The sequence below is a fragment of the Ornithodoros turicata genome, chromosome 9 (genome assembly GCF_037126465.1).
Source record: "Ornithodoros turicata isolate Travis chromosome 9, ASM3712646v1, whole genome shotgun sequence".
Lineage (NCBI taxonomy): Eukaryota > Metazoa > Arthropoda > Arachnida > Ixodida > Argasidae > Ornithodoros > Ornithodoros turicata.
Window position 1 is genome coordinate 21,569,961 of NC_088209.1, and position 19,771 is coordinate 21,589,731.

The following is a 19,771-nucleotide window of genomic DNA, read 5'->3' on the forward strand; positions in this document are numbered from 1 at the left end:
ACAAATATGTAGCCATCAATTTCAAATTTTCTACATGTGCCTTTATTATGACTTTTAACTATTTTATATATTTTATATTAGATCACACAAAACCACCACTGCGCTCCACGCTCCACTACGATGCCGCATGTCAAGATGGTCGCGCCCAGAGTCACGCGCTTAATATGGTTTGGGTTTGCATGATGAAATATTTCCTTTCTTTTTTCTTAATAAACGTATCCACCCTCGCCGTATGTAAGGATGTTGTAGTAGAAGAAAACGATGATGATCTTCGGGGTCACGCGCGAGTGTGTGTACGGCGCTGGTTGGTGGAATAAAGATTATTCTTTGGAAGCACGAGAAGGTCGGCTGGTCAGTGGTACAGAAAACGCGAATGACCCTTCAACTGGTTGACATCTTTCCTGACTCAACATTTTGTGAAAATTTGAACGTTTCCTTAGACGCTAAACATGTACGTAACGCAAGCACCATCAACCTTTACGTTGAAAATAGTGAGCTTTTTGTTTCAGAATAGCTATATGGACGTCGACTTAGAAGAGCGTAATGTTGTGAAGTTCGACCCACCAGTAAGCACGCAACGGTATAAAGCTACGTACGACATTCTCGCCAAGGCTCCCGACGTCACCAGTGTAAGTGGAAGTCGTGAATGTCACAGATTAATAAACGGTATTCTCATGTTTTGCTCGCAACTGAAATTTGGAAATCGTTCGTTTCGTATGTCACTCTTTTCCAAGTGTGTGAAAGTATGTGCAACATTTGCTACATACAGGTCGTCGACTTCGGCTGCGCATCTGGACACTTCCTAAAGTTCCTGAAGAGACTGGAACAAGTAACAGATATCGCTCTAGTAGACACCAGTTACGGATGCCTCGACGAAGCGTGGCGTTTGGCAAGGCCTCTCGTTTGGGAATGCCTCAACAGACGAGCGCGGAACCTGAGCATTAAACTCTATTGTGGGAGTGTGGCCCATAAAGACACTCGGCTGCGTCACTTCGATGCTGTCACCTGCATCGAGCTGTAAGATTCCTACGGGTGCTGTCGGTACAGAAGCTTAATCATGTACACTTGCTTTAGCATTGAGCACCTTCAACAAGAAGACCTTCTGCTCCTGCCGGAGACCATATTCGATCATGTGTCTCCCAAGATAGCGGTCATCACGACGCCTAACAAGGACTTCAACGTTGTGTTTCCCAACATGCAGGGCATGCGCCATTGGGACCATAAGTTTGAATGGACTAGGGAAGAGTTTCAACAATGGTAAGCATATGCACAGTATAGGAACTATGTGGAGAATAATTTGTGAATAATTTTACAGGTGCTCAAAAATTGTACAGAGGTACCCCGATTACACGGTGGACTACTCAGGTGTTGGTGATGCCCCTAGCAGTGAGTTTGAAGGCGTGGGGCACTGCAGCCAAATTGCAATTTTCGTCCGCCGAAATAGTACCACCCCCAACAACAACAACAGGGACCCTGCTGTTGCTGACAATCTTATTTATGACCTGGTGAGGTTTGAGTCGCAAGTTGTCGTACACGTTAAGATTTATACAGGGATTTTTTCTTATCCTTCGCAGAGTTTTTTTTTTATAAGGAAGCAATGAGAGCAGCATACATGTCGGTTTTGCAGTTGAGCTATATGGCATTCTCTTGCAGGAAGTATGTAACTACGACTACCTAAAAATTTATTAATTCACTCTTTCATTACAAAATTTTGGGCGAGAGCAAGATAGCAGAGTGGGAGCAAGTCCTTGTTGAAAGCCATTCTAGCTTTTAAAAATCCTGAAACGAGCGTGTGCTATGAAGTATCCATCGCCATTAATTAATGAATTTAAGGTCTCCAAGAGGACGTCTGCCTCAACCGCAAAGGTGACATCTAAGCTGCTCTCACGGCTTTTTTTCTCTAACATCTGTAAAGAATAAGAAGTAATGTCCTGTATATTAGGACTTCATGTTTTCTTCAAAATTCGCGGTGCAGCGAAATGATTTGGATTCCCTTCCGCACTTAGCTGCCGTATTTTGTAAGGCTCAATACATCAAAATATTCGGTACAACGAAAGAAACGGTGTTCCCTATGAGCTTTGCTATGTCCAGGCCCAACTGTATTTTCTGTCCTTCACGAGGAAGGACACTTGTGTGGTAGTCTTATTATGAAATGACACTCTAGCCGCGAATGGGACTTTACGGCCTTACAGACATGTGCCTGGGTAACCCAGTCAGTCCGTACAGTCCCATTCGCTGCTAGCAAGTCAGGAAGTAGAGTGTCTGAGGAATGAATGACGCGGGAGCATGTCCCGTAAACTTTTGTCCAGCACTGTATACCGGGTGTCTCAGTTAAATCCCAGGGCTAAATAGGGCTGCTTTAGAAGTTAGCTCTTTTCACGAAACTCATTTGAATTTTTATTTAAATAATGAGCGCCTCCCGATCATTCACGCGGTGCGCATCTTGTAGGCGGTATTGGACAGATATAAATGAAAGTTATTCGATTAGTGCACCGGTTCGGGAATTATTTATCCCGGGGGTTTAACTGAGACTCTCGGTATAGCAATGAAAAAATGGCTAGGAAGCAAGTGAGCTGGTGAAGATAATGCATAATGTAAAAACCCCGAGACTAGGGAACACGAAGGGACAGACACAACACGAAGTCTCAACTTCGAGAATTTCTAGGGTTTGAAGTTTGAGGAGAGCTGCAGAGAGCTGGATCTTGTTACGCATCCTTGTGGCATCGTTGAGAAGTTTAATGATTACAAAATCAAATGTTGTTGTCTGTTGTTGCAGGTCACAGAGTGCATTCATCCTGGGAGAGATTGACGACGAAACCCCGGTGCATACAATCTGCACCTTTTAAATATGCTTCTTACTCATATGTTTCATTTTGTCATTTATTTCTGCGGTACACTACTTACTGCGGATAAAATAAAGTGCAATATTCATTTCCCTACAGTGTCCTTTGCTATGTATTTATTCAAGTCCAAAATGTAGTGTGTAGCTAAGCCTATAGCTACACTTTTATGAGCGAATCGCGAGCTGCGCGTGGGCGTCAAGATGGCAGAAATTTGTAGCAGACGCTGACGAGACGCGAGGATCCGCCGGGCGAGGTGGTCGCCGCTGTGCGCTCTCTTGCAAAGCAATTTTTTCGGTAAATTCGCACTTCCCAAATGCAATGTCGTAACGTATATTCCAAAGTGCCTCTAACGCGCACCGAAGTTTCGGCACACTGCACTTCCTTGCGGAAGACTGCGTGCCTAAGCGGTTTGTACTCTTCCACGAAGTTGTTGGCATTCTCGGCCCCAACCTTGGGATTAGCAGGCACACAGCCTGCCAGATGATCCACCAACGCCAATTTAAACAAACTTAATGCTATTTTCAGTTTGCTTTGAAAAACCTGTGAAACGTGTGAAAAACCTTTACATCGCTCAAAACGGTAAGAAATGCTTCAGATATGTGTAGAAATTAATTCGGCAAGTAGGCCGAAAAGAAATTCGTCGTTTTCATTTAAATATTATGTGGTCCGCACTATTGTGTTAGGGAACCGACGCAAGCTCCTTAAAAGCGACGGACGCGAGTTCGCAAACGTCAATTTTTGGACTGAGCGGCGCAAGAAGTGCCTGTCGTTGCTCCGGTAACCGTGGCGCCGCGCGCTCTCGTCGTGTTTTACGTCACTTCATAGCTTCATAGAGTCGGCTGTAAGCCTTTTCTCGTACAGTATCGCCGCAAATGACAGACGGACGTATTTGAAACGCAATAGTGCGGTTCAGTCTTAAAAATTACTTGTGTTGTGACAGGCATACACTCCTTATGATTTCTATGAACTACAGGGAGCTTTGAAAATTTGAAAGGCGCGCGCATAAGCGCGGCGGCGCTGACGCCGCGATCACTCTCGACGCGGGCTGTCCGCGCGCACAACATGATACACGATCGAAAGCGCTGGGAACGAGAGTGTGGAGGAACGGAGCAACGGGAGCTTCTCGCTCGCTTGCGTTCATTGCTCTGTGTCCGGGTTCGTCAAAGATGTGTCGTGCTCATTTAGCGCGATTGTTTATTTCCTGATAACTTGTGCGTGCCAAAGGAGGAACTGATGGCGGATGTTTTCTGGCGGGATTGCGCCGACTGGCTAATTCGTTGCCAGGCGCTGCCCGCCGACCACCGCGTCACTTGGCCAGGTGCAAAAATGATCGACTTGGCCAACACTCTGCGGGATGGTGTACTCTTGTGTCAACTGCTAAACAAGCTTGTGCAAGGATGTATTGATCTCAAGGAGATGAATCTCCGACCACAGATGTCAGAGGTACGCATATTTACTCTCACGCATCTAACCCTAGCAACCCCTCAGTGACCCGTCGTCGTTCGGGGGAAGTTTTTGTCCCTCGCCCGCCGGTTTCCTTTCCTTCTCTAGGTTCCCATCGCTTGACGATGCTTGCGCGACAACGGAGACGCTTGACAACGCTTCCGAAATGTACTATACCACGTGCGAAAATATCCATATTGATGCGTTAAATACTTCGCAGGTGCTTTCCTTAGTATTACTAGTCTTTTGTGACATCTTGTTGCTGCTTCTGCGAGCTCTTATCAGAAGGGGAGCACGCCAGGAGAGCTTCGTTGGGTGTGGGAAAGTGTTTGCAAGGTCATTTAGTTGTGATCGTTTTCGTGGGGCCGCCTATGCGTCGGAGCGCTGGTCCCTGGATGTTTCAAACGGGGGTATCGTACGTGTCTGGAACCGTCAAGGCAATCGTGCATACGGGGGTTTGATAGAGTGGAGGCGACGAACGTCGCCGGGGAAATGTGCTGTCATTCGCGCGGCATTGACAGTGCGTTGTCGCATCGAGTTCCTCTTCTGTCAACTCACGCTCGCCTGTTAACCAAGTATACGGAGAGGCTGTTGTGTTTTGAGAAGGATGGATACAAGCTTGCTTCTCGTGCACGCTTTGTGTTGCGATCGCATGGTGGAGGGGACTTTTTTCATATATTTACCCCTTCCTTGTCCTGCTGTATGTTAAGTTCTTGTAGTTGCCATTATGTGCGACGCCTTGGTTGTTGTGCATTTATGTAAATTCAAGGGAAACTGAAGTGCAAAAGTTTCTCCTCGCGAAACGAAAGATTCCGTTGCTTTGACAGTAGTACAAAAGGAACGGGACACATTAGCTGGGTCGTTCATGATTTATGTGTGAAAGAAACCGCAATTTACGCTTTCCCTTTCTCTCCCAAGAAGCGCGACAATGCGGAGGGGCCGGGATTGGTCACCTCGAATTATCTCCTTTCGCGATTGGACAAGTTGAGGAGACCAGCGAGGAGGGCTTGGTTCGCATTGAACGGCCTGCATTTATTAGCACTGTTGGCTAATAAATAAGCCATCCCTTTGACAGTACCTCGTGGAAGGGATAATGATCAATCATCGCGACGCTGACGATATATGACGAAAAGGAAGTGCAAGTTCTGCGGTTTCGGGGCGAGATTTTCCATTCATTTGTGCTTACCTAAGCACACTTCACGAGTTACTACACAAACGATTAATAAACAGCAGCAACAAAAAATACCGAAAAGGCTATCGTCTACGCCAGGATTATCTTTATTTCAATGCTTTTGCTGTATTTCAAAAGATATGTAGACCTAACGGGTGTGATTGTGTTGCCGAAGCAATGTTGCGTCGTGTACTACACTGACGAAACAGTTACGTTGCTGGTGGGGTGTTTGGCAAGCAATTTTAATGTAATGCTGCAGTGTCATTACTCACAAAACACTGCGTCAGCAACCTAACGTTTATAGCTAAGATTGTGATTCTGTTGCTAGAGCAATGTTGCACATTTGACATTGAGGAAACGTCGCAGTTACAATGTGTAATAGAGATGTTACCTCTAGGGAACATCTGAAACATTGCAGCAACATTGAAACAAACATATTTGCTGCAATGTTGCACTTTTTGCATGCAACATTGCCGAGACACTTCCGTGTTTCAGTAGCACAATGTTTGTACCATCTTGTGCTATCTGGGATTCCCACCAATAAGCAATGAAATGAAATTTTCGTGACTTCCCGTGACGTTCACCCGTCATTTATCAGTCTGTTTTTGACGATGTGTTGACATATGTTGCGGCAACGTTTCACGCACAAATGGATTTAGAAACATTACGATTATGTTGGTGAGGCAGTGTCTCACGTGCTGCAGTGAGGGAGCATTATACAGTTAGATTGCTGGTGCAATGCCATTGAAGCAGTATCGTAGCAATGCTATAGGGCAACAACAGACCTTCAGTGGGAACTGAAAAGTAAATGCAGGCAATATGCCGAAGAAAAAAGAAGATATAAGGTGTCTGAGAATGTTTAGGGTGACCATTATGGGCAGAATTAGTGCAGACAGTGAGAGACATTATATTCTGGGACAACCAACACCATACATTATATGTTATGTATTATACATTATGTATTATAGAGATGGTCGTGGGGACAACACTGCGGACGCACGATGGGAGACGACTATGAACGAAAGGATCGAGACGAGGACAATATACGCTCAAAGAAAATTAATCTAACCCAGAACTTGAAATTCATTACAATCCATCCTTACGCACATGCATATGCGTGTACCAGCTCCCGTGACATAGTGGTTAGCAGTAATGGCCACTAACTACTTCTACAGTAGTTTAACTAGTAGTTCAACTACTTTTCAAGGGTGGTAGTTAAAACTACTTGTTTAACTACTGCAATGTATTTTAACTACATCAACACCAATCCCATTCTATAGTGTTTTTGGACACCTAACTGTGAATCACAGGCAGCGATAAAAGTGAAGATTTAGTACACATGCACGGCACAATTGCTCTGCACAACTGTTCTCATCAAACAGGTATAGCTCAAGGTAAAAGTCGGAAGCACAATCCTGCCGTAGAGCTTGCGGTGAAATCGGAAGTAGTTGGCGCCTGCAGTAACCTAACTACTGTAGTTAACTACCCAAAGTAGTAGTTTAACTAGTAGTTGCGCACTACATTTCTGCAAGTAGTTGATAACTACTTTTTAACTACAATCAGGTAGTTCAACTAGTAGTTCAACTACATGTAGTTAACTACTGGCCATCACTGGTGGTTAGGATGATCGCTTTCCACGCCGAGACTGGGAGGTGACACGGGTTCGAATCGTGTCACCGGCTCTGCTTTCTGAGGTTTTCCCTGGGTTTTCCGAAGACTTTCCAGGCGAATGTCGGCACCGTTCCCCTGAAGTCTGCCCAGGACGATTACCGAATATGTAAGCATACTGTGCTACATAGCACATATATCACCAAGAGAACACTGCAGCGCTCCTCCAGTGTTGCTTTTGTAACGTTGCTGCAATGTAAAATACGTGGTCATTAGCAAAGTTGCATCAACATTGCAACGTCACATTTTTGCAATGTTGTTTCTATAACATTGTTGCAAAATAACGAAGGCGGTCCTTAGCAATGTCACATTCTTGCAATGTTGCTTCCATAACATTGTTGCAGCATAAGGAAGGTGGTCGTTAGCAACGTAACATCAATATTGCATGATGTTGCATGATATCAATATTGCATGGCAATATTGGTGCAGTGTCACTGTAACAATTTGTGCTGACAGGCCTGTGGCTGGTAATGGTTGTACCGCGTTGTTGATTCGTAATGTATGAATCACCTCAGCTATATATTGTCCCCTGTAAGTTAAAATTGTACACGTGTTATCGTACATAACGTGTTTGTTGGTCAAGATTAGAACCCAATTTGGTCGAACGAGTGATTGCTGCAATGAATGCTGACGGCAAACTCAAAAATATTCTTCGAAAGCCTCGCACGACTTTAAGTTAAGATCATATACGTATATTCATATTTCGCAGGTGCGCAAAATGTACTTGAGTTGCGTACTTGCAACGGCTTGAATGTTGATGGTATCATCTCCTTGAGCTTGAGGAGGTGATAGGGACAGGAACACAAAACACAGGGAGGCAGGGATCGAGATCGAACGGTGTCGGCGCGCTGCGGAGAAACGGTGAACTACCGTAGTGTGGGTAGCTACCACGCGTCGTCTGCTTTTACACGTCTATTGTCCGCGTTCAGTGCAGTAGGTGGAGCATTGAGGAACCGAACAGTATCGTACCATCGCGGCACAAGTGATCTTCCGGTGAATATACACGAGAATTACGGAAAAGAACCATCAACTCCAAACGTCGGACGGCATGTTATGTCCACACTAGAAAGGTGACCGTGTTGCCCCCTATAGGTCGATCTCGCAGCGATTGACGGCTCCACTAGCAAAGGCACCTTCGCTGTGAAAATTGCCCAACAGAATGATCTCTTGATCGTGATGAATGACGAATGATTTCATTGCATCATCTTAGTTTTTGCCCCCCTCCCTTCTTTCTTTCTGTAGGTATTCTGTCTCTACGTCTATTTATCCGTTACGCGTAGTTTGTCTGTCGTCCAACTTCTTCTAACGTCTGTATTTTTCCTTTTATATGTCTCATTGGTTGATTAAGAAAAAATCGAACGCGTTCCCGCGAGAAGTTCCATTACGACTTGGGGGAAAATTAGTTTCGAGTGAGTTTTAGGCGCTTCAGGGGGGCTCAAAGCGATCAGGGGTAATCTCTGCCCATGCCCAGAATTCGAACAAAATTTTGCGCAGTGTGCGGTGATGGCTCCTGATTCCCTCGGGGCTCGAAAAGCTCTCGATTGCCATATTCGACAAAGCTCACTCATATATCATGGAAATAACGATCGCCTTCCATCAGCGTATCGACTCTTTTCTTTCACGATCCCAGTTACCAAAGATCCTAAAGATTTCCCTCGCGTATACGTTGTGACGTCACGCACGGTCAGAGTGACAGCGCTTCCGAATGAAGGCATGACAGCGAGCTTTCACTCGACGGTGAAGCTCGAATTAGAGAAAACGGAAGCGTGTGGTCCGTAAACGCTGGTTCCGAGATTCTGCACTAATAAAAGCCTAAGCGTGGGCACACAGAAAGCCTGTGCGTGGGCACCTCGAATAGTAAGGATAGTTGCGTGCTTATATCTTTTGACACGCAAGGTTTATAGCCTTCAAAAGGAATGTATATGTATGGCAGAATTTCCACACATCGGCCCCGCATTTCAGACTGTTGTGTTTCAGACAGTGTATGCATTGAACAAGAGTTGTCTGGCGTTGTAGCGCCAGGAAATAGAGCGTTTTAGTACATCGTACGCTATCGCCTTTGCGTACGTATACGTAGGGAGTGACTTTTTCGGGTTAAATGCCTTTCTCAGATTCGGGGGGTAAATATCGGGCGCTATTTTTAAATCTATAATTCGGGGAGAAATCGGGCGATAATTGTGCCTTCGGATGTTATCGGGTGTTTTTGTTTCTCCTCTTGTCTATTAAGTCCTTTCCTAATCTCTCTCACTTTTTAAATTTTTTTTTTGCGGGATCGTTACCTTCCAGTGATAATCCCCGAAGGCATAGACAGTGTTGACACACATGGGTGTATTGCTGGGAACGTATAAGTGACCCATTCTTACATGTGTTACATGTGGCGACCTTTGTTCGTCTCCAGTGGAAACGCCACTTGAGGATTTTATAGTGACTGGACTTCGGGGAGAAATCGGGTTTAACCCGAATTGGTCGGAGGTCAATTCGGAGGGGAATAACCGGGCGGAATCGGGTTGAACCCGAAAAAGTCACTCCCTACGTATAAGGGATAGCATTGGTGGTTCTGCGCACTGCTCGAAGCTCTCTTTCTGTTATGGGCGTGCGCAGAACCATCAACGCTATCCCTTGCGTACGCGAAGGCGATATGGCGTACGATGTACTAAAACGCTCTATTATTGTTGCTTTGGTTCCGTGATAGCACCGCGAAGCAACAGTGCCTGTGAGCGGCGTGGTTGGGTGGAGAGAGGACAGCAGGACGGAGCGGGGTACAGGGGGGTCAGTACGCGTCCTGGGCCGGCTTCAGGAGACACTGCGCTGGCTGGAAGGTCTGCTGGAAAACCCAGGGAAAATCTCAGACAGCACAGCCGGTGGTAGGATTCGAACCCAGCATCTCTCCAGTCAGCAGCGCGACCTTGTGGCTACCACTCACGAGCGGCTGGTTTTATTCACTCGGCCACGCCGCTAGTCCGCGAATTATCCAATTATCGAACCACGAATTATCCAATTATCAAACCCCGACTTATCGAGCACTGGAGGGGAAATAGATTTTTTTTTTTTTTTTTTTTTTTTTGCAGTTCCAACGTCATTGCACTGAAACTTTTGTTTGGTGCATGCTTTTATTGTTTCTTCTGCGTGTGTCTCGGTTAATTAGGACCGCAGTTATTACTGTCTCATAGCGCGTTAGTCGACGGAAACTTCCTAGCTGGTTGAGGAAAGCGACTCGTCCATATACCCCCCCCCCCCCCACCTCAGAAAAATCCTGGATCCGCCTCTTTGTATCATAACCAGCTATTTTAATAAAAACCCAGGTGTTTATTTTTATGCTTTACAGAATTTTTATAACAATCCAGGGTGTTTATTCTTAGGAAAAAATCTTCCCGGGAACAGCACCGCAAGCGCATTCAAAGAGTTGAGTTTGAGTTTGATTATATGAACAAAAACGGGAGATATTCAAAGACAAGCAAGCGATTTGTATTGCAAACTGTAGGATGGGACAAGAGCAATGCTTGCCCACACATCACGCTTCACATATAACATGCGATTATGCTGTCGTATTGCCAATTGTAGAATGTGCGATTTTCAGAAAAAATCTTTAGTACCGCAAGTGATACTGCCCCGACGGCCGTTACACACGGCCCACCCGGGGGCGGACCGCGTTGTCAAGGGGCCCTGCTCCATGAAGGACCAGCTCCCTTTTGCCCCTCTCCACCGCGCGTACGCGGATTTGAAGGGATGTGCAATAATGCTTCGTATTGCCAACTGTAGAATGGGCGATTATGCTTTACAGAATTTTTATTTAAAAAAGCTGAGAACAGCACAGACGTCGTTTTTGCACATCACTATATTTAACCACTCAAATTCACGGGTTTTCGATGTCTGTACAAGTTGTTTTAGCGAACGAAGGTTACATTATAGCGGCCGTTAGGCTTGGTCTGTAACGGTCTCACGGGTGTAACGACGGACCGGCACGTTGGTTAGTTTATTATTAGGTTAGTCCAAGTTCGGTGTTTGCATTTGTATGTCCAGGTTAGTCTATGTTCGCTGTTTGCATTTGTATGTCCAGGTTAGTCTATGTTCGCTGTTGGCATTTGTATGTCCAGGTTAGTCTATGTTCGCTGTTGGCAGTTTCCCGAGCGTGATTGTGCATTTTATAGTCGCATAATATTTATTTACGGTAGTTTATTTTGCAACCGGGATTTCGATCACTTTATTTCGAGGTACATCCCAGTGAACAGCTCTTTGCGACCCGCCCTGTGGTTATTGGCACACACGTATTCTCTATCTGAATCGTTGAATGGTCAGGCTTCCATCAACGCCGTCGGGAGGTTTCGCGGAATTTTCCGGTTTGTTTCCTCGTCCGTAAGGTTGGTATAAATCTAAGAAGCTATACATATCGATACGAAATTCGAGGCCGTCCAGTCACGCGCACCGTTTTGCAAGTTGGTTGGTGGTTGGTTAAATAACAAAGGTTGCTTAAATAACGTTCTGCCAGCATTCACGCATGCACAAATGATTGTATGTTTTGTTGTTGCTGCATGCCCTTGAACAGGTTAAGGGGCCCGCACGCTCGAAGTTCTGGGGGAACACATAGATGGGATTTCCCGTTTATTTTGAAAATTATTAAACGCCGCGCACGCGTTAAACATGTTTTGACGGGCATGTTTAAAGTGGCGCATTTATAGCGATTAATGATACATGATTTTTTTTCAGCCTTACAAACATTTCTACTGCGCATAGAACACGACAAAAGAAAAAAACAAAAAAAAGGGGGGGGGGTTCATGCTGTCTTCACTTTTTTAAACACTATGTCAAAATAGGTACCTCAAACGGGAATCTTAATCGAAATCCCCGTTGCAAAATAAACTACTGTAAATAAGTGTTATCTGACTACAAAATGCACACTCGCGCGTGGGAAACTGCCAACAGCGAGCTTAGACTAACCTGGACATTGAAATGCAAACATCGAACTATGACTAACCTAATAATAAACTAACCAACGTGCTGTTCTGTTGTGTCCAGCCTAACGGCCGCTAAAATGTGGCTTTAGTACGCTAAAACGACTTGGACAGACATCGAAGACCCGTGAATTTGAGTAAAGTAGTGGTGTCGTGTTTTTAAACATGTAACATCTTACGAGACAGTCGAGCATTCTCCTTGATTTTCCTTGTTTCGAGAACGTCAATTTCGAGATCGGGGATTTCGCAACCGGGAATATCGAGGTCCTCCCAACCCCAAGACGAGACGTTTCTTCAGTATGAAACGACGATTTTGTCAAATAGGATTAATAACAATAATGCATGGGCAGTAGCTGAGGGTTCCGTTTCGAGCAAGGTGCAGGGTGTAATACAGTCACGTAAGGGGTGTATAACACATCAGAGTGCCGTCACATAATCCCCTCCCCTTCCATGCCGAGTATGGCTGGGGAAACATACTACCCCCAAAGCGCACCTGTTCATTTTCGTTCATTAGACACAAACTTCTACGTACTTAAATGCCGTACTCAAAATACTCTTTAAACACTTCTGTTGGCATTTTCGTATCCTACTCAGTACTTTCCAGTGAGGTATTGTACGTTCTCCCTTCAGTATTTACTATCGTATAATAAATACATATATTTTACGATATCTTGTGCATGTATCTTCCGTGCTATAGCGTACAGTCGCTCTTGTTATAGCTGTACCTTGTGACGGTACGGAATTAACTAAACGGTTCGAGCAAGTATGTGTTCCTCACTCGGGGGTGGGGGGATTTATTGGCAGAAAAAACAAAGGAAAATGAAAGATAAAAGGGGAAAGGTCAGCCAGGGGCAGCATACCGGCTTGCTATCCCCATAAAAAGGGAATAAAAGTAAAATAGAAATAAACATTTAAAATTAAATAAAAAAACACCCGGCTCACAGGGAGCCCAGGGGGCCGGAATCAATCGTGGGGATTTCTTGGGAGAAAGCGAATAACCTTGGATCCCTCGCCATCCCCAGGCAACCCGGAAGGGACTCCAGATTGTACCGTCCCTCTCCTTTCGGGGCGGATACCGGCACCGGCGGAGGCGATTCGTGAAGTGCTCGGGTGTCTCCGAAATCACTGAAAGAGTGACGAATCACGCGGCGGCGTTGTGGCAGGTATTGGCGGCTTTGACTTTTGGGGAAACATCGTACACTCTTAAAAATGAACTTCACCTCATAGCACGCTCCTAGCCAACCATCATCTCGAATGATATCGTTATGTGGCCTGATTTGTTGAAAACGGGAGGCGTACGCCTTTTTGTGACACTTATGCTGTTCATAATTGTCACAGAAAAGGCGTACGCCTCCCGTTTTCAGCAAATCAGGGCAGATAACGATATCACTCGAGATGATGGTTGGCTAGGAGCGTGCTATGAGGTGAAGTTCATTTTTAAGAGTGTAGTACGTAGAAGAGCAATGTGCAAGTATCCTGCGATAGAGATTCACAACAGAAAGATGACGGTTGAGAGCATGTAAATTTTAATGAGACGAGACTTTCGTGCAGAAGGCTGCACTTCTTCAGGTCTAACATCAAGGTTACAAAATTTCAAAATATATTAGACATCTTGTAAGGTAGAGGGCGAGGGTTGGTACAAACATAAAGATAAAAATACAAACATATATAATACAATAAAAAGGGGGGTACGACGCCACGAAACATACGATATTGTGACAGGTTCTATTTAGTCCTGGACGCATATGTAAAGTACTTGGACGCACAAATGCTTTTAATTCGGGTTTTGGTGAGTGTGATGGGCCGGTTGTGGTCGTCGGCGTTCGCGTTTGATCCCAGATGTGACATTGGACCCATTCGCGGGAAGGTCGAAGGCGGGCAGTCGGACCAGGAATCCCCAGAAAGGGAGAGACGGCAGACAGAACGGCCTCCGAAGACCCATGTCAGCGCGCCACGGAAACGAAAACCTTGTGTTGGCTTCCCCGCCCCTCTATACGGGTTCACACGCCGGCGTTTTTCTCAGTTTAAATTTGTGCTCCTGTCACAACTTCAGCCGTCTGCCCCTCGAATTGTTCTTGACCAGACCTTTGCTTTTCTTCTTTCTTCTTTTCTTTTTCTTTTGTAAGCTCGCGCAAACATTCACTGTTGACCAGTGTTGCGGATTTGAATCCACGGATTTGATTTAAATCCGGATTTAAATCCACCGGAGGGCTGGCGGATTTGATTTGCGATTTGATTTGCGCAAAAAAATATGGGCAGGATTTGGATTTGGATTGAATCGCATTTTCCACTAATGATTTGGATTTGGATTCAATCGCATATTCCAGGTATGATTTGGATTTGGATTCAATCACATTTTCCACGAATGATTTGGATTTGGATTGAATCGCTCCTTTTTCAGCGGATTTGCGCGTGGATTTCGTCAAGCTCCCTCACAAGATGCATGGATTTGAAATTGAGCGAAGCGCCGTTTCGCATTCTACGCGAATTGATGTGACCTTGTCTGAAATCTGCACACGTACTACACTCTTAAAAATGAACTTCACCGCATAGCACGCTCCTAGCCAACCATCATCTCGAATGATATCGTTATCTGACCTGATTTGTTGAAAACGCGAGGCGTACGCCTTTTTTTGTGACACTTATGCTGTTCATAATTGTCACAAAAAAGGTGCACGCCTCCCGTTTTCAACAAATCAGGTCAGATAACGATATCATTCGAGATGATGGTTGGCTAGGAGCGTGCTATGCGGTGAAGTTCATTTCTAAGTGTGTAGCGGCGTCCTCTCTCCAGAGCGACAGGAGTAGCCGTTTTGTTCCAACCGCACCGAGGGAACACCAGGTGCAGTTCTTATAACGTAGTTAACGTTATTCCGTCGATTGGACGGCACCTTTCCCGTGGACATCTAGCTGAGTCTTCAAGCACGATCCGTTTCAAGCTTGCAAATCATGTCGCGAAATTCTTGGTCTTCGCCATCATATTGAACGCATATTGGTACACGCATTCACGTCAAAACAAATTAAAAACGAACAATAAATATATCACATCCTATCATTTCGTGATTTCGGGAAGGCAAGCCTTTCTTACTCCCACGGACAATCATGGCAAGAAGTGCCACTCTTCCTCGCATACCCTTTTTTTCCCTTGATTACAACAGTCTGTACTGCGCGAGGAAAATTTTTACAAAGCCCCGAAACGTCAGCATTAAAATAGACCCATAGGCTACATGTTTAGTACATATAAGTATTCGTAACATGTCCCACGATCCCAAGTGGTGATTGATAGTCTGGTATACGCCGAGCAGGCGTAACCGAAAGTGTCCTTCTAAACTCAAAATTTTATGTCCTAAAATATTAATAACATTTCGGCCAGCGGATTGATAGGTTGGCCCTTTATATCCTCGTCAATCAGTCGAAATTTATTGCTCTGTGTGCCACGTTACGTACGGGCAGTATTAGTAATTTGTAGACACGGTTATACGTCTAGTAATGCTACTGTACGAATTTTGGCTCCCGGATTTGTCAAAAGATTCGATAAATCCGGATTTAAAAGCGGATTTGATTTAGGTCCCGAAAAACAAATCCGGATTTAAAAGGATTTGATTTAACGTGTCAAAATTAAATCCGGACTTGATTTTGATTTGATTTAGAACTTTCAGAAAAAATGCGGATTTGATTTAAATCCGATTTGAGCAGCCAAATCCGCAACACTGCTGTTGACACACCTGGCTATGTCAAACGTTACTCAGCTACAAAAGCTACAAACATTTTTCGATTCACACACAGAGAGAGAGAGAGAGATGTAGCTGCGTTTTGGAGCTTGGTGATGCCCGTGTCATCTCATTCTTCAGTGCCCCACCCTCACCTCTCACCCTAGTAACATTACCCTCATCTTTTTTTTTAATATCATCTTCGTCTTTAATCTTTAATCTCATCCTTCTTTCACCTTTTGTTATTTTATTCTTTATTTCATAGTTCTTTTCTTTCGGTTTATTTTCTTTTCCGTTTCTTTCTTTGTTTTTGTTTTGCGGAGTAGCAAGCCGACATACCGTTTGGCTGACCTTTCCTCCCTTTGTTTTTTTTTCTTCTTCTTTGTTCTAATACATATACCCCCCCCCCGCCCCCCGAATATGGGGTCCACTGCCCTAGTCTTCGATGCAGTTTCAGCTTTGTGATTTTCAACCTTTTAACTTCATCATTTTTGTTTGTCCCGCGGGAAGGATGATCGTTTAATGTCTGTAGACTTCTCGAGCCTTCGTTTCATCCTTCATTTCGAATATCTGCCCGAGCAAGTGGGTTACAAGTGTATGGAGAAGTCTTCCTCCGCATACGTGGGTGTGAGTGGCTTGGCCGTTAAACGGGTCACGCATAACGTCTTGCCCACACGTGCCTTTCATTTCAGACAACCCTCGGATGACGCTAGCTGGCGTTGCACTTTGAACCCCCGGCAAAAGTGAATCGACAAGCGGGAAGAAACCTTCGGCTATTTATTTTTTCCCTTCTTTACATATGAATGATGCAGTATTGGTATATCACGTTCACACACCGGATATCCGCACTACGGACTTTATCGCGGGCGATATGTTGGCCGAGGAGAGCGAGGAAGAAAGCACGCGACAAGAAGATATCGCGGAAGAAATGACAATAGTATCCGCGAGTAACTCTGGAAAGAACGACGGAAGATTCCTTGAAAAATGCGAAGGAGGGCGCTCAGAGCGATGCTGCTGGCAGACGACACGAGCAGGTGAGCGGCGGAAGACGGGATATTCCGGTTGCGATCGGACAGAATCTTCCCGCTTAGCGCATGCGCGAGAAGACGTGACGTAAGACTAGGCTATGGTGGCCAACTGCACTCAACTGTTTATTTCTCGCTCAGGGGTAGCGCCGCGAAGCAACTGTGTCTGTGACACGTGTACAGGCGTGGGCAGATGAAAAGAGGACTACAGGAAGGGGTGTGAGACAGGGGGTGTTAGTTTGCGTCCTGGGGCGACTTCCGGGGAAACTGTGCCGGAACCCATGGGAAAACCCCCAGGCCGGGGGTGGGATTCGAACCAACCACCTCTCAGTCTTCAGCACGACCTCGGAGTTTCCACCAACGTCGACTACCCGTGGCGTATAGTTCTTTTCGCTCGCCGTTGTTTGTTTGATTGATTGATTGATTGAATTGAGAAAAATAGCCGGGGAACAAATTTTGTCGTTCGCCAAAAAGATGTAATCCAATTATTGCTTGGCGTGTGGTTGCTTGCGGGACGCGCGTTGCGAGTCTGAGAAAACAGTTCTAACGCGTTGAAGAGCGACAAGGAGGAAGAACGTCGTTTGTCAAAAGATTAAACGGGAACGTGATACTCGCATTACCTGTGTCGAGAAAATGGCTCGGCAAGCTCACCGGGTGTTCCATTACAAAGGGGCAGGTTACAGGCTCGCATTGGATACGTGGGTCGCCAGGATCGGGATTAATTCCGTCACTAGCAAGGGTCTCACCTATATACCCGACCTACGTGGTACTTGATCGAAGATAAGCACACGGAACACAACACGATAAAGGACAGCCTATAAATGCCTGAGTTTGAATATATATATAAATGCCTTATGTGCCTATAGCATATGCGTCCCCAGAAAAGCGTTTTGAGCTGTAAAAATCCGTATCGGCGAAACTTTTGCCAGACGCATCCGATCAGAACTCGAAGTTTTCCAGAATCTGTCGAATTTGAGAGAAAACATTCGGCTAGCTCTGTTTTTCTTTCCATTTTCTTTTTCTTTTCTTTTTTTTTTTTTGTGGGGGGGAGGGGGACATGCTTATTGTGAAGAGCAATGCAGGGAAAGGCTGGCCATACACGAGTCGGATTGCTATTACTTGGAAAAGAAAAAGAATACAGCCGGATTATTCCAGATAGTAAGACTTTTTAAAGACCTATATAAAAACTTATACAACTATGCAAATTTTATATAAGACTTCTATTAAAAAAATCAAGGCATTGCATAATGTATATTATACATCTGGATTGTTTCGGATATATGCTGAAACTCTACTAACATCACGAAGCGCTCCAAGTAAAAACCGTGTACGCGTAGCACGAGAAAGCAGCTCTGAATCCTGTTTAGTCAGTCAGGCAAGTGTTTTCTTTTCGTGGACCTTGACATGCCTCGCGCAAGTATAGTGCCTGCAGTCGTGCCTTCCCGCCAGACACATTATCCCGTTCAATATTCCACTCTGGCTCGCTATCTCTGCCCAGCCTACAATTTGAACGGGGACCTCTACGAAGAGTCTGGTGAATACAAATCGTGGAAACAATGGTAGACTTGACCGCGTTCCTGTCTTCGAGGTCATTACACAAGTGGTCGAGTTTGACGGCTTTCCTTCTGGTCCGGTTGTCGATTGCACGCGAGAATCCATTCCCTGGACTCGCTTGATTGTCCAGCCTTTCGTTTTTGTTTGTTTCGTGTTAGCGCCGCGAAGCAACTGTGGCTATGAGCGGCGTTCAGATGTGGACAGATGGAGAGAGGACAGCAGGAAGGAGTGGGGGACAGGGGTTTTATATGCGTCCCGGGCAGACTTCAGGGGGAACTGTGCCTGACATTAGTCTGGAAAGTCTTCGGAAAACCCAGGGAGAACCTCGGACAGCACAGCCGGTGACAGGATTCGAACCCGTGTCACCTCCCAGTCTCGGCGTGGAAAGCGATCAACCTAACCACTATGCCACGGGAGCTGGTAAAAGGTGTATGTGAAAGGTGTATATGAAGGTATAGGTGTCTTTGAGACATTATAAGAGCTACAGTCACAGAGGTATGCCTCCGCGGGCGGAGGATGTAGTCCGCACCCTGCGAATACCAGAGGATGGCGGAAGCTGGGGCAGATGGGAAAGCCGATCGACTCACGTAATAAAACGTAACATAACAAAAGAAAACAAATAACAAACACCACATAATAACTATTATTATGTTTTGTTAGCGCAAATATTTTACTTTCCTTTTCCTTTCGTTTCCACGAGTATTTTCGCAGCATGATCAGTATATACAAGCAACAGTTTGAAGCATGCGAGCGCACTATACGTCAGCCGCACTACGCACAGCCGGGGGTAGGATTCGAACCCACCACCTCCCAGCCTTCAGCACGACATTGGCTACCACCAGCGGTTAAAGAACAACGCGGGAAAAATTTTTGCACTGACTGATTAAGGCTGACGCTAGTCTCCTTTTGTCATTACTCTCTTTTATGACCGTAGTTGTCAATGCGCCAGAAAAACCCGAATCATCATCATCATCATCATCATCATCATTACTCTCTATAGCGCAAGGCAGCAAGAATACATACCGATATCCAATCTACACCAGCTCGTTTATACCCTACTTCTGCCCTATACGTATACGTGCGAGGAGTCACTAACTAGGAAGTAGACTAGCTACACTGAGCCACGCCGGCGAGCGAGGCTGCCATCTTGGGTCTGGCGCAGCTGTATCGCCTAGCAACGGGGCGCCAATCTCCCCCTTCTCCGCCGGAGAACGACGCGCAACTTGAAACCGGTTTTGGATGAGGGGACTCAACATGGACGGCGCGTTGTTGGAAGGAGAAACCACGTGACACGATCGGTCCAATCGCGGACACCGAACGGCGGCTCCGGTGCGGAAAACGTATGCGATACTCTGTACCCTATTACCTACCTCTGTACTGTATTTACTGACTCTATACCTGCCCAAGC

The 19,771-nt window shown here is 45.5% G+C and overlaps 2 protein-coding genes across 6 annotated transcripts in view; both read left to right on the forward strand.

Moving 5' to 3' along the window:
- Positions 1-105: 105 nt before the first annotated feature.
- LOC135368324 (small RNA 2'-O-methyltransferase-like) lies at positions 106-2,941 on the forward strand. Of its 2 annotated transcripts, none has more exons than XM_064601520.1 (6): positions 106-451; positions 510-629; positions 770-1,017; positions 1,075-1,257; positions 1,316-1,505; positions 2,777-2,941. In XM_064601520.1, exons 1-6 carry the CDS (start codon positions 374-376, stop codon positions 2,807-2,809), a joined length of 852 nt encoding a protein of 283 aa, XP_064457590.1. In that variant the 5' UTR covers positions 106-373; the 3' UTR covers positions 2,810-2,941. The 2 variants fall into 2 exon arrangements, with proteins under 2 accessions (XP_064457590.1, XP_064457591.1); XM_064601521.1 differs by having other exon boundaries at positions 362-451; positions 493-629.
- A 997-nt stretch (positions 2,942-3,938) lies between these two features.
- The window catches only part of LOC135368321 (protein vav-like), a 79,356-nt gene continuing 63,523 nt past the window's right edge, over positions 3,939-19,771 (forward strand). For all 4 annotated transcript variants that reach the window (XM_064601514.1, XM_064601516.1, XM_064601517.1 and 1 more), the window contains exon 1: positions 3,939-4,286. In XM_064601514.1, coding sequence (XP_064457584.1) covers positions 4,077-4,286 — 210 coding nt within the window. In that variant the 5' untranslated portion in view covers positions 3,939-4,076. The remainder of the gene's footprint in view (positions 4,287-19,771) is intronic.